The sequence below is a fragment of the Arctopsyche grandis genome, chromosome 5 (assembly GCF_051622035.1).
Source record: "Arctopsyche grandis isolate Sample6627 chromosome 5, ASM5162203v2, whole genome shotgun sequence".
Classification (NCBI taxonomy): Eukaryota; Metazoa; Arthropoda; class Insecta; order Trichoptera; family Hydropsychidae; genus Arctopsyche; species Arctopsyche grandis.
Genome location: NC_135359.1, coordinates 26,552,047 through 26,567,514, shown reverse-complemented (window position 1 = coordinate 26,567,514; position 15,468 = coordinate 26,552,047). Strand labels below are relative to the sequence as shown.

The 15,468-nt window shown below is 31.3% G+C and overlaps 1 protein-coding gene across 1 annotated transcript in view; it reads right to left on the bottom strand.

The window, feature by feature from the left end:
• Positions 1-10,677: 10,677 nt before the first annotated feature.
• Positions 10,678-15,468, bottom strand: part of LOC143911498 (uncharacterized) — a 38,542-nt gene continuing 33,751 nt past the window's right edge. The window contains exons 10-14 of the mRNA XM_077430386.1: positions 14,406-15,434; positions 13,335-14,306; positions 12,972-13,259; positions 11,086-11,202; positions 10,678-10,996 (exon numbers count right to left, since the gene is read on the bottom strand). Of these exons, the coding sequence (XP_077286512.1) occupies positions 10,916-10,996; positions 11,086-11,202; positions 12,972-13,259; positions 13,335-14,306; positions 14,406-15,434 (2,487 nt within the window). The 3' untranslated portion in view covers positions 10,678-10,915. The remainder of the gene's footprint in view (positions 10,997-11,085; positions 11,203-12,971; positions 13,260-13,334; positions 14,307-14,405; positions 15,435-15,468) is intronic.

Genomic DNA, 15,468 nt, shown 5'->3' with positions numbered 1-15,468 from the left:
CCGGTATTCAGATAAATCCAGAATTTCAACATAACCAATATTACAAAATTTAGTACCGGTAATACCGTTTTTTTCTCTTACGGTAATACCGGTATTAAAAATTTCGGTATTTTTGGAATCCTATTGGCAACTTATTAGAATCCTATTGGCAACTTATTGGAATCCTATTGGAAACGGATGCTGCGCATACCATGGACCGCAAGACCCACAAACATCTCCATCCTCAAAGAGCTGGTAGTCTCAGAGGCGGTTTAGCATACATTGAAAATAAACACGCGCTTCGGACTCCCGAATCTTGGAGGTCCCGAAATGGGCCTTTGCTACCAAAACCAGCAACGTGGTCTAGTGGTGAGTGTCGTATTCTTTCGTGCAGGGTGTCACGGGTTCGATTCCCGCTAGAGTCTCGTCGTTGGCCAGAACTTGGTTTGTCGAGGTCGATCGTTTCTTATCAGAATTTTCGAATTATTTCTTATCAGAAACGATTCTGTAAAATTGGCTTTTCCTCTCCAATTTTCTATTGCAAACCTTAAATTATTGTTTTATCTCAGGTTTCGCCAGATTTCTGTGCATATATGTCTCTGTGGATGTTTATTGAATGTTAAAATCGTATTGTATACGATGTTTGTAATATATGACCATAGATGGCAGGTCTTGTTCCGATTTACAGGTGTATGTATGTAATAATTATGTATTTAATATATGTATTTATAATTTCTCAAGTCTTAATCTGTTTAGCACACTCGCCGCTTTGGAACAATCTGTTAGTGCATGATTAATTTAAATATATACAAATAAAAATAAATAAAATTTACAACTTACAAATTATTATCGTTATCCAAAATACGTTCGCAAGTCAAGAATAAATGAAATTAATACTTATTTTACATAGTATTAGTAATATTATAATAGTACATATTTTATACAAAAAAAAACTGTTAGTGTTTCAAGTACATATAGTAAATAAATACAAACAATATGGTTTTGTATAATCCATATACCGAAAAGCATGGTAAAAATCATGATAGCATTTTTGTACTGTGGGGGCCTCAAATTTCGAATGAGCCTGGGACCTCCCATTTACTTGATCCGCCACTGCTCAGAGAGACTCTCCACAATGTGTAGGAAAAGAGCTTGTAGGAATATAGCACAACTTGTGCTATCGTGAACCAAAGCCAATGATCTCATATATTTCACAATAATACACAAGTCGCACGATGGCAACATTGCGCTGCTGTACAAACATTCAGAGCTAACTTCTCCTGGAATTACCTTCGCTATTTGAGGGCAATGACCCAATTCGACTATTCCAGAAGGAAGATTTCATCACTCGATGAACTTTGAGTCACATTTGCACATTGACCTGACCTCCATGCTCGTGAAAACTTCCAGAAGGACGATCTCGTCACCCAGAGACCAAGGATAACCTCGAGTTCCAGAAAACAAGATAACATCACTGTTATAACGTCTGAAGAAGCTGGTAGTCACCGGAACGATAGAGGGAGGGCGAGCGAGAAGACGGTCTCCCAAGAGATGATCTGACCAAATTAAGGAACCAGCGGGATCAACACTATTTTTAACTTGGCACAGAACCTAGAGGAGTGGAGGCGGATCGTCAATCGTTTCCAAGGTGACTCCAATGACCACGACGACGCATTGAGCAAGCGAAAAAGAAGAAAGAAGATTTATACTTTGGTAAAGGCGGTGGACCCAATTTTATATTTTCCCCTGATGCCATTATCGGATTGTTCTTGTGCAATATATACATACATACAAGTGGCCTGCTTGCACATAATTGTGTACTCGGTAAAATATCGTAATTCAGATCAAAGGAATTAATAAATTATTAATAATTTAAAATTTAATTAATTAAAAAAAAAACAATCAACTTGAAGTCACAAATATCCAAGTCTGACAGCAGCTCTACAGATAATACTTGGAATAAATTATTTTCAATTGAGGTCAACCAACAGGATTGAAACACCAAACTATGCTGCTGGCTTAAACGATACCTTTTTAAAAATTAAAGCTTTTTGGCTTTGAATTTTGACTTTGAATTAAAATAACCTTCTAAAATCACCCGTTCAAATATCAACGGGCAAAACAATATTAGAAAACAGTGTAAATTTTACATTACAATATACAAAAGTTTTAGCTCAAATTTCAAATCACTTATCAATTTCTTCCAAAAACCACCTGTTGAAATGTGAACAATCAAAATACTATTATTTATAGTGTATTGTATTGATATTTTAATTTATTAGGATATATTTATGTATGTATTTCATGTAGTAGTATGCGACTTCACCAATTGTAAAAATCTTCGATCAAAGAACTCCGCTTAAATTCGCTTCACAGCATTTGTTCAACGATTCAAGAGGTCCACACAGATCCACCGCTCACTCCAGAATAATCTGATCTACCGTGTGTACCTAATTATAAAGGACAAGTTGCCCAGCACAGCTTCCCAAGTACATTAATGTATCTATTGCCTAAGCACTTAAAGGTCTACCCTGGCGAGTCTATTGTTTACGAACGCACTCGCCCCGGCCTGTGAGAACTCCAGCGTATCCTTTGTTCGAACACTTACTCAATCCCATTAGCCTAATCTGGGGTCTCTATTGTTCACCCACGAATGCACTTAGACAGTGGGTACTCACTCTCTCTCGTGTTCCCACGTTACATTATCATAATTTATGTAAATCCAAATATTTTCATTTATTGCTGTGCATATGAAAATATTTTGTGTAGCTTTTTCTAAAATTTGACTGTAAATAAATTTCCATGGAAAACCTGATTGGTGATTTTTCATTCTGGTAAGATTCCAATCGGAGTCTAGTTGGAATGAGAAAAGGTTGTCGATCTCATTACAGGTAACCAGCGACCCACTTCTCAACTTGTACTTTTAGTTCCATCAAAACCGATAGATGACAGTAAATGACAATCGGAAAATCGCGTAGATTTAAGTCCGATTTTCTTTTTATCTTGTGCAAACAATTTTTTCTGTTAACCAACAATATTATGTAAAATATGACCAATTATTCAAACATTTGAGTACGTGCGTATATATTTGTGAAATTTTCATTACACCATACATGACGAATATGTATGTATGTATTCAGCAAAAAGAAAAAATACCTTTATTTAAAAATTACTATTAAATTCCCAAAGTTAAAAATTCATATTTAAACCCGAAAATTATCTTGATCCTGGTTTTCCCCGTTGGCGTTCCGATGTGTAATTTCGTGGAATCCTGTTTTGCCTTGACCTCTTTATTTAATACACACGCATATTCGTATATATTCACATACATTTAAGTATCATCAATCTAAGATTTTTTATTTATTTTATGTTTTAATATGTATTTTTCAATAATAAAAAGCATACAAATGTAATCTTGTTTATATGTAGCTTAACACTTAGTAATGCGACTGAACAAGATAAGACCTTGTTTTATTAATAGTCAACGATATACATATAATATCTATGATTCCTAATACAATGTTACATATTCATGTAACATAATTGCGTAAATTGATTTCTGTAAAATGTATAGATATTCATAAATACATAACATTCGCTTCGTTTAAAATATGATTCATACTTGGGAAATACACGATCCATACAATGGTAATTTTCTTTTTGATTTAATTGAAATTTGAAATACAATACATATTTAATATATATATGGGTTAACTAATTGAACAAAGTCCATTTTGAAAAATGAAATGCCTTATTTTTACATCATAACTAATCAAAAACAGGTTTCGAAAGTTTTATAGATGGTGCAATACTTAATACATATATAGTACATATATGAAATAATTATATTTTAGTTTTGCTTTAGGTTCTTGATTTTCATTTCATTTTAAATTTCATGTAGATTTTTACCGATATTATAAAACATTATAGTAAAGTCCCAATTAAAATGCTGTATTTTTTCAACTGACTAAACATTTTAAATACATGTACATATATAGGATTAAATTCAAATGTTTATTTCATTTTTAAATATTTAGCAAAAATTTCCCAGAAATTAACTAATATATTATTATAAATCGATTGTACAAATGACATATGTATATGTATGTACAATATGGACCTTTATTTTTCAAAGGTCAATGCAATCTAATTTGAATCACCAATCTTAATGTTTTTAAAGCATTCACATTATAGTTACCTACAAACATACAATGTGCATGCATGCATATATTTTACTTTATCTATGCCTGTAATAACAATAGATGAAGTTTTGTAATCATGCAAAAATTCGAAAGATTCGAACTCGTTTACACGTTTTCATGATCTAGAAAAAATGTGTGTGTGTCTGTATGCGTGTGTGTCAGTGTATTTTGGGGATTTTTTGAACACCGTTAGTCCTATCGATCTGAAACTTAGTATCGGGTACTGAAATTCTTATCTATACGACGTAAATTTTTTTCAAATTTTTAAGTTGACCGGAAATGGTACCTCCCCTTATACATAGGTGTCCTCTTTTTTTTTAAGTTTTTGAATTCAATTATCTCCCAAACCGCTGACTGAATCGGATTAAATTTTTTTTACATGTAATAGAAATAATAATGTCTATAACCTTATATTTTTTAAATATTTTTATCTGAACCGGAAGTAGTAGTTTTACTCTAGAGAATCGAGGTTTTTTATGTTTTTCTCAGAAACCTTTTGGTTTATTGAACTGAAATTTTATATCTAGAAGTTTAAGCGTAATAGAAAGTTATGGATAAAATTTGGTAAGCATACCTCAACCGGAAGTGGCAGTTTACTTTTGTTCGATTTATCATCCACTATTTTTTTCGACCCCTTAAACATGTGTGATCTTCACGAAAAAAAATCAAGTATAATTTTTGTATTAATGTGATGAAAATAAAAAAAAATCACTAAATTTAATAAACCGGAAGTGGGTTTTTCTCCTCTTAGAAAGGTCAAAAATGTTGACGCCTGGATCCTGTCCACACCCCTGAACGTATTAAGCTGAAAAATTATATTTGTTTTCTTTATGTACTAACTTAGATTTGGTAACTTTTTGGTCAGAATTCGTATACCGGAAGTAGTATTTTTTTTTTTAAACAATATTTCATTATTTTATTTTGACCTTTTAAATTATTTTTATCCTCTTGATATTTAATGTGTATAATAATTATACTGATTTTAAATAATAAAAAAAATTTGAACAAAATCCGACAACCGGAAGTAGATTTTTTGTCTTGTGCAAGGATTTGCATATATTTGCGCTCAATTTGTATCGCTATCATAGTTATTAGTTCAATATCTAATTTTGTTTTGTAACCTTCTTATATTCCTCAAATACATAGATAGTCATGGGCTGGTCACACCCGAATTTTTTTACATGTAATAGAAATTATAAATTTTATTCCCTAATATTCTTTGAATTTTTTACCTGAACCGGAAGTAGTACTTTTACTTCTAGAGAATCGAGGTTTTTTATGTTTGTCTCAGAAATCTTTTGGTTTATTAAACTGAAATTTCACATCTAGAAGTTTAAGCTTGATACCAAGTAATGTATAAAATTTGGGAAGCGTCCGTCAACCGCAAGTGGCAGTTTACTCTTGTTGGATTTTTTTTTATATTTAATGTGTATAATAAAAAAATCTCGAGTTCAAATTTTCGCATGATCACAAAACTTCATCTATTGTTACTACGTACATAGATAAAGTAAAAATTTCGTACAAAATCCGACAACCGGTAGTAGAAATTTTATCTTGTGTAAGTTTCGCTACATTTGCGCTAAATTTGTATCGAAAATGTTCTCATAACCGGTATGTGTGAACGTGTATTTATGTTTAATTATCGAATTTTCTTTTGTGACCTTCTTATTTTCCTCAAATATATAGATAAAGTCATGGGTTGATCACATCCGAATTTTTTTAGATTGCTACTTCTATTTTACATATGTATTCATATAATATACATACAGGGCTGTAGAATAGCCGGTACGCGCCGGTACGGTGCCCCGCCACCTTTATCGGCACCGGTACGCGACATAAATCTTTATTTTTTCGAAAATTTTAAACACTTTTGCAATATATTTCACCTAAGCTCGATGACAGGGAGCGCTATAGAGCATAAAAATGCTGTCAGGATCAATGATACCACCAGTCTTTATGTGAGGCACCAGATGTGTTTTTAGCACATTTAAATATTGGTCCCCATTCATGGACTCATTAACGAAATAAATGGGACCTGGACCTTTTTTTCGCTTATGACGGCTCAAACCATTGTCTAGGGTGGATGTTTAATTGTGCTTTCGATACATGAGGGTAGGTAGCGTTCTCTAGGGCTGCGACGAACAAACAAACGGCTTTGTGTCATGAACTGAAGGATACATTCATCGCTCGAAGATTGCTTTGAGGATACACTCGATGCATTTCTTGCAAAAAAGTGCATACCGGCACCTCAAAATCTATCACTACACCACAGTATACATATGTACATATACCAGAAGAGATATTAGGTGATACATAAAATAATGAATAACATGTTGTCTTCCTGGTACTCGATAATTAACTCTTAATATGCGTATTTTTTCAGCATTGATTAAAATCAATTGAATCACTGCAGATAAAATCCTGAATCCGTCTCGTGACATTTTGTCGCATAACCGTTTCAAGAATTCACTTATTTAGTATTGAGTCTCGCTTGCGATTGTGACATTTGTAAAGGCGAGAGTATCGATTACTATTAATTGAGAGTAATTTGCAGCGTTCTCGGGAAGTTAGTCCAGTTGTTCAGTGTCTAACGACTGGTCTGATAGTCTTATCTTCAGACCAAGATCGATCTCTATCGCCACGGCATTCGATGCGAACCAGTTATGCTAGCAATTATGCAAGTATAACAACAAAGAAAATAAGTGTCTGCTTATGTACTTCTTATGTGATTTTGCAATGATCGACCATTATTTAATAGTGGTTTAATAGCCTTATAGTTCATTTTTTTATTGTTTATTTTTTAATTAAACTTGTAGAATGTACATGTTGATGTTTTTTTCTTTTTTATCCACGCTTAAAATAATCTCTCCAATATTATTTTTATTTTATTTTACATAGATATATACCAGGAAGGCCTACCAGGTAGACCTCAATGCGCCTTCCTAGACAACTAATTACCAAATAAATCGCTGTATTTCGAGAGGCTGAAAGACACGAAATTAACAATTAATTAATTAGTGAATTAATCCATAGAGACAATGGATTTAGACTTGTATGTACATACATTTTTACATATTGTACATAAATCAAATTCAGATATTTGTGACATAGCGGATAGCACTGGCGGATCCATGGTGGCGGAACGAGGTCAGTGGCCACCACCCTAAGGACTACATAATATTATACATATAAATAATAATATAAATTCGCATTCGGCGTTTAAAAACGCATTTCAAACGCCTTTTTGGTCTAAAAAGTAAAATTATTGAATCGGGGATGTGAGCAGACCACTCTTCCCGTCAGGTATAAAATAATATCATGTGCATAATCAATTCAGCTGATCCATAATCCTTCGCCTACACTGGGAATTTCCACTTTTTTATTAGTTGAAATATTGGCTTCACAAATTAATAACACTGTTCGACACGAAAAATGGTTCAGAGACGAGATATGACTTTTCTTATAGATCTATGCCCAGTAAACACGAATCTGGTAATAAAAAATGTAGATTGGCTCGAGATTCGGAGATATATGTGTTTTTTAAATCGTGCAATTTTTCTATATCGTGGTTATGTTCGGTCGATGTCTCAAAATCTGTCAATTTTCTGTTAAAAATGAATATTGGAATCTATAGTCAGGTCTTTCATTTGTAGTACTTTTCAGCTTTCAAATCTCTCGAAGTAGTCGTCCAGTTCAAATCAAAAGTCAAAAGTACGTATTTTCACTTGAGATTTTTTCCCACTGTTAAGACTATTTTATATTGATAATATATAATTCAATTCCGATTCGTGTAAATACGAGTTTTACCGATTTAAAATTCAGCACACTTCCAATTAATCCTTTTAAACGAAAACAAAAAATAGTGTGGCCAGAACACTATCTCAATAAATATGTTTCAATAAAAAATTCTCAATATAAAATAGTATTAAAAGTGGGAAAAAATCCCAAGTGAAAATACGTACTTTTGACTTTTGATTTGAACTGGACGACTACTTGGAGAGATTTGAAAGCTGAAAAGTACTACAAATGAAAGATAAAACAGCCGACTATAGATTTCAATATTCATTTTGAACAGAAAATTGACAGATTTTGAGATATCGACCAAACAACACCAAGATATAGAAAAATCGCGCGATTTAAAAAAAAACACATATACATATTTCCGAATCTCGAGCAAATCAACATTTTTTATTACCAGATTCGTGTTTACTGGGCATAGATCTATAAGAAAAGTCATATCTCGTCTCTGAACCATTTTTCGTGTCGAACAGTGTAATATAACTGAATATATGTACACACATACGTCCTATTTTTGAAAAAAAATATGTGTATTAAAAATTAGAAATGCCTCCCACCCTGCAAATTACCTGGATCCGCCACTGGCGGGTAGGATGATTTTTGCCAATTTGATGAAGGAACCGTTTCAACAATGAAATCATATACATTGGCAAATTCTGATAATAAATCGACTTGGAGTCACAAATATCCAAGTCTGACCAGCAATATTAAAGATTAGCACAGGATCAAACCCGTAAACCTCTCGGTGCCAAACAAAGACCCAACTACTGAGCCATACTGCTGGTTCGATGAAAGAAATACAATGTTTTCACATAGTGATTACATTTTTTTTTGCTGGCGTTATATCGAATTGAATATTATAATACATATAATACAAATTACTAATCCAGTCCACTTGGGTTCTGTGTATGTACATACTCACAATATATAATATACCTTCATAAAACATATCTGCAGAATTATGTGTATGTAAATACTAACCATATTCAGATTGTGTAAATCTGTCCAAAATAAGATTGAAAAAATGCTCTCACACCAAAATTATTTAAGCAACCAAACAATGATCTTATTTGTACAAATATTTAAAAAATCTTTATTTGGGCTTGCGATTTGTAAATATTATTATCCACTCCAATGAATTTTGCGTGTGATTTTCCTTAGCGACTCGTTTCGCTTGATGTATGTTTCAATGTTTTCAAATTTATTACCTCTATTTGATACACATATACATAGTTTGTAAGTAAGAAAAATATATCGGCATTTTGAACTGCTCCTAATTATAACTTTGAATTAATTAATCGTTATTTTTATCGTTGTTTAATTTAAAAGCATATTGTTATAAATCAATCTGAACAATTATGTCTAAACACAAGTGATTATTCATCGTGTTCAACCAATAAATATTTCCAAATATAGAACTGGATCAGGATATTAGTTATTGCATTATCTTACGATGTAAAATCAAACGAAATTCTAAGAAAAGTAAAGGTATTCAAGTTTTTATTTATAAAAAATTACCAATACTGAGAATTTCAACGGCTGCTTTAATTAGTAATTTATGTATGAATTCAACCCTGTAGTTTTGCGGTTAACTAATATTTTTTGTGACGTATACATTGTACAATCATATGTGTGCGTATTTTTTTTATATTACTGATTTGTTTAATAAAAGTATCATTAAAATAATCGGGTATATGGAAGTTACGCGGAAGCTTATATTGGTGAGGTAATCCAAATCAACTTAAGAAAATCCATAAATCATATATGTATTATCTATTGAATTTGACGGCGTTAAGCTGACCACTAACAAGTTGCCAATATTCGATAATGAGAAAATTATGCATGTGCTTATGATTTGCCTCGTTTGAATTAGATCCTTAATCCTTGTTCATTTTCCAAAATCGAATTATTGAATAATATAATAGATTATACATAATTTATTGGAACTATAATAAAAGAAAAACACAATATGATTTTTTTTTTTAATTTTTTTATGTACACAATTTATACAATTTTATGTATATTTATTACCTATATGTACAAGCTCTTCATAACTTTAATATTATATAAATACAATACATAGAGTAAACACCAAGATTGATAAATATTTAATTCTTTCTTTGGTTACTCAATTAATTTAAGAAGGCACTGATATATGTATTATAAAATAGTGCACATGTTTAAAGAGACGTGTGTCCACTTATTTCACACAAAAATATGTACATTTAAATAAGAATAAATTTTGTGAAAAGTACAAAAAATAATAACGTGCTTTTATGGCACAAAGAAGTCTATGAAATTTGATTTCATTACTATTTTAAAAAGTTTTTCTTAGTATTTGTTCTAAATGAATATACATAAGTTTTTTTTTTATTATTTTTTATACACAATAAAAAAAGATTTATGAAAATGAAAAACTAAGGAACTACATACATATATATATACTTAATACAATTAATTTCTAAAATAATACATAGAAAAAAGTAGGTATATAAATATTTTATTTTAAATACAATATAAAAATATTTATAGGCTTGAGACTAGTTATTAATAAGCTATTCCTAATACACGTCGTTATCATCATTAATGTATCCCACACATGATCAACATTAAACAAATGGAACCAAAGCCATTTTTATTATTTCAATAAGTACATACATTTTTTATGTTATAAAAACATCATTTTCAATTTTCTATTCACAACCATTATTAACTTTCACCTAATTCAAGTTCAAAATGAACTCTCGATTCTCTTCGGCGTCACTCTCTTCAAAAGTTTATTTATCTAATACCTTGTTCACTGGTAGTTCATCCGAATCAACTTTTATAAATTATCAAACTAAGACACAAAGTCGAATCACAATAAAAAAGTTTTATACATTAGATAACAATAAACGTAATTTAATGACTTAGTGATTGATTAAACTAAATGTAGTTTATCCTGAGCCACTGCTATAATAGTCACCGGCAACTCTCTGACCCGCTCTGAAGACACTTTGGAATGTTTGAGTAGCACCCTATAATTTTAAATGTTTGTTTTATTAATAATTTATAATATTTATATACACACACACATATTTATAAAACAGAAAAAAATATATATAACCTGAATTGCTGCTCCTAGGAACTGTGAAAATGCTCGCGTGACGTTGATAGCAGCCGTTACCAATTGTCCTCTGCCTCCTCCACCTTCTGATTCTTCTTGAGGTGGTGGCAGAGGTACCTAAAATTTATTTGAAAGTAAAAAGAACCACATTAATCAAATTTAAGAATAATTTATTTTATAAGAAAAAGTGGTGTTTTTATTATATTCCAAATTAAATATTTTGTGAATGATTTTAATTTAATTTTTTATGTATTGTCAGAAAAATCGCCAATTATGAGATTTTTTTATTCGAATGAATACTTTTTAATATGAAATTAACTTACCTTCTTGTGAAACATAAAAAAATATACAATAATTTAAAAACCATTAACCATTTATCTATGTATGTATATAATATGCATTAAATAGAGCCAACCCTAGTTATCTAAAGCGATAAATATAAAATAGAAGCAGGGAGATTCAGAAAAATTCACCATTTTGAGTCAATCGCATGTCTATTTCACGTGTTTCAATTCAATTTGAATTCAAAATAAATAAATGGATCAGATTTTCTCACTCCCAACTTCAGTTTTGTTGCCGCAATTAGCAGGAATCAATAGTTTTACTATTAATTGAGGTTATCGATTTATAAATTAGTAAATGCCGTTTATTAAATAGCATAATTTAATTGCATTAAATATTGATCTTACACTTGTGATGTATTCATAAATTAATAATAATAATGTTATTTAAATTAAAATTGCAGTACAACTAACAAACACACACATATTTACAAAAGTGAAATTGTGACACTTTTGTAATACTTCACAATACAATTAACTTGAATGAAATCCTTAAATATCATTAATACACAGCACTCAATTGACTTTGTCTTCATTTTCGTACTCTTCACTGGTAAATACTATCATTCTTGCTCTATAATGCTTTTCTACGCACTTTTCGACCTCTAATCGCTCTATTTGTAAATGTATATCGATTATCAATGATTATTCTATAATTTTTGATACAAAATGAATTCTTATAATTCTTGAATATCACGTTTTCTGATGACATTTAGATTCAAAAATCTTATTTACTTTCAAAGGATCCAATTTTATATCTGAAAACAAACAGTTTCAACTGTTTTATTTATGAATTTCAAGCACGCAGTGCAAAAGTCAACGTGCAAATTCACCGTCCGTCTGTCTGTCAGTACATAATATGAATGGTTATTATATCACAGTTGAAATATATTACATTTATATAACATTTAGAATTTCCTGTAAACATATATATTATAGGAATCGTATCATTTGGTTAATTCATTGTAGAATATTAGAAATTAAAGAACAAGTAAATATTATGTTTGATGATTTCCTTAAATATTATTTATGTTTATTCTTAATTTAACTTGAAACCAATAAATATCAACCATTAAATAATCATTTGATAACTTATTGAATAAATATTCATGTTTTAAATATATTATATTTACACAATTTTAAAACCTACCTTTTTCATAAATATAAGATAAAACAATATATTTTATCATGCTTCTTAGTTATGTAAAAGATGAATCACTATACATACGTACATATATACAATTTTTTCTCATTAGAGGCGATTTTCCAATGTATGAAATGTTACAATTTAGAGTTGACTTGAAATGAAAATTTTGAAATTTGACTGTATATTCAAAATCAATGATTTCAAATTTTGTTAAAAGCTATGGTACTTCTATGTATTTTTATTTGCATAAATATGAGATAAATCCACCTTGAGAATTTTGACTTGATTTTGATTTTGACTATATTATATATTTCACTTTGATATAAGTTCAAAATTCAAAATGTAAGTATTATACGAAATTTAGTGTGCCAACTCAAAAAAAATCATTCAGTTCTCACCCTATTTCCTGATCCCGATTGTTGATTATCCTCCTCTTCTTCCTCGGCATTTCCAATGAATGGTCCTGAGCCAAAGAACAAACCTCCACCACCAGAAGATGAAGGTCGTGCCGCCGGTTGAGATGGACGTTGTCCACCACCGGCTCCGGGTGATGATTCTTGCCATTGTTGCCATAACCATGCTAAACCATCTAATATGGGACGTGCTTGTCTTGTTGGTGGTGGTGGAGGGCGTCTTGTAGTGCGTGGTTTTACTTTCGGAGTTACAATTACCTGATTTAATAATGCCTACACCAAAAATATTTCATTAATAGAATATCATAAATAAATACAAAAAATTAACGACAAAATTTATTAAATTACTGCTAAGTTCAACTGCTCTTGCAAATTGTTCTCAGGTGTCGCAGGTCCAATTCCTCTTTCTTTTAAAAGTGCTGCTAATATAGCTTCATTACTATTTCCATATTCTGTGCTGACTTGAATCGGAGCATTTGTAACAGTCACCGGTTTTTCCGATTGCTTTAGTAAATATGCCAGTTGCTTATCCTGAGTTAAGCTACTCAAATCTAACTGCTGAGAAGCAGTTGTTTGTCCGATACCTTGGATTTTTAATAACCCTTCAAGAAGTTTTGCATCTTGTTGGAAGTTTTTTAAATCTTCTTCAATCGAAGGGGTTAATTTAGGGGTGGTGATTATTGGTTTTCGGGTAGTTGTCGTTCTCCTAGTTGTTGGTTTTGGAGTAGTAGTCGTAGTTGTAGTAGGTGTTGTTCTTCTTCTTTGTGTTGTTGGTATGATTTTTTGATTATTTATCAAATTTGAATTCAACGATGATGATAGCTCTTTCAATAATTCATTGTTTGCGTCTATATTGGTGTTAGTTGATGGACTAGCAAGTAAATTTTGAAGAAGCTTCAGTTCTGAATCTTTAAATGTAGACGAAGATGGCTTTGCACTTGTAGTTTGAGGTACATTTATCGGTGGCAATGTTTGTCCAGTCAACTTCAATAGATTTTGAAGTAGCCTTGCGTCATTTTGAAAAGAAATTAAATCATCTTCTATTGATGGAACATCTTTTGAACCTTGCTGTCTGTTCAAAGATAGGGAACTTAAGTTATTGATATTTAAAGGACCGGTATTTAAATTTTTAGGACTTCTAGCTGTTGTTGGTTTCATCGTCGTAGTTGTAGTTGTAGTTGTGGTTGTAGTAGTAGTAGTGGTAGTAGTTGTAGGAGGTGGTTTCTTTATTTCAGCCAAATTTCTATCTACCGCTAAAGCTATAATTCTATTAGCCAATGACAGTTCCTTATCTTGGGTTTTTGGAGTAACAAACTGACGCTGCAAAGCAAGAACATAGGTATTCAAAATTTAAATATAAAAAACCTAAAAATTATTCATACAATTAAATGATAATAAAATCCATATTCTGATATTTACCAAGCTATTTAAAAACGCAATATCATCTTCAACAGAAAAGGTCGATGTTTTTGGTTTTACAGTCGTTTTTATTTGAATTAAATCATAATTATTAAATTCACTCCTTTTTGATGTATTTGATTGAGACCTTTTCTGAGTCGGTAAATTTGTTGTAGTAGTCACTGGATTATATCGAACAGTTGTTTGAGTCGGATAATATTCAGTGATTGCTTCTGGTGTTGTGGTTGTCCTTTGAGTGGTTCTCGATTCCGGTTGTCTCTCTCTAATTGTTGTCGTACTTCTTGTTGTATGCTGACTGGTAGAAACTTTTGGTGCTCTAGTTGTTGTCGGACTTGTTGTTCTTCTCTGAGTGGTAGTTGTAACAACTTGCCTACTTGGTTGTGAATTAAAATCAAATACAGGCAATTCTGTATAAGTTTTGGTACCCCGTTTTGTAGATGTAGCGGTAGCTTCAAAAATTTCCTTAGGCGTCGTAATCGTTGTCGGTTTATTTGTTGTGGAAATTATAATTACTTCTTTTTCTAAAGATGATTCGGTTTCATGTTGAATATTTTCAATAGTATCGACATTCTTATATTGATTTTCAGTACTTAAATCGTATATTGGATTATACCCGTAGGTTGTAGAAGTTTCTACATTATTTATGTTCAAATCATTTGTTGATGTTGATAGATTATTATCAATAGTTGACGCTTCTATGTTGTTTTCATAATTACTATGCACATATTTTTCTGTGGTTACTTGATTTTCAGCTGTTCTGATCAGATTCGATAAATCAGTTGTTGGCACATCGACGATATATTTTTCGGTTGTAGTAAAAACTGTAGATGTCGATGGATAAACTGTTGTTACAGTAGAGCTTGCCGGTTTCAATGTGGTGATCCTTTGGATGTTTGATCCTCGAGCTGTTGTTAATATACTGGGCAAACCATCTTTTTCCGTGGATAATATATCATTTGAAATTGGTTTCCAACGGTATGCGCCGTTTGAATTACCATCTCTTGGTTTCTCTGTGCGAATTTGTTTTGTCTGAAACAATTAGTCATTATAAATCTAGACAGTT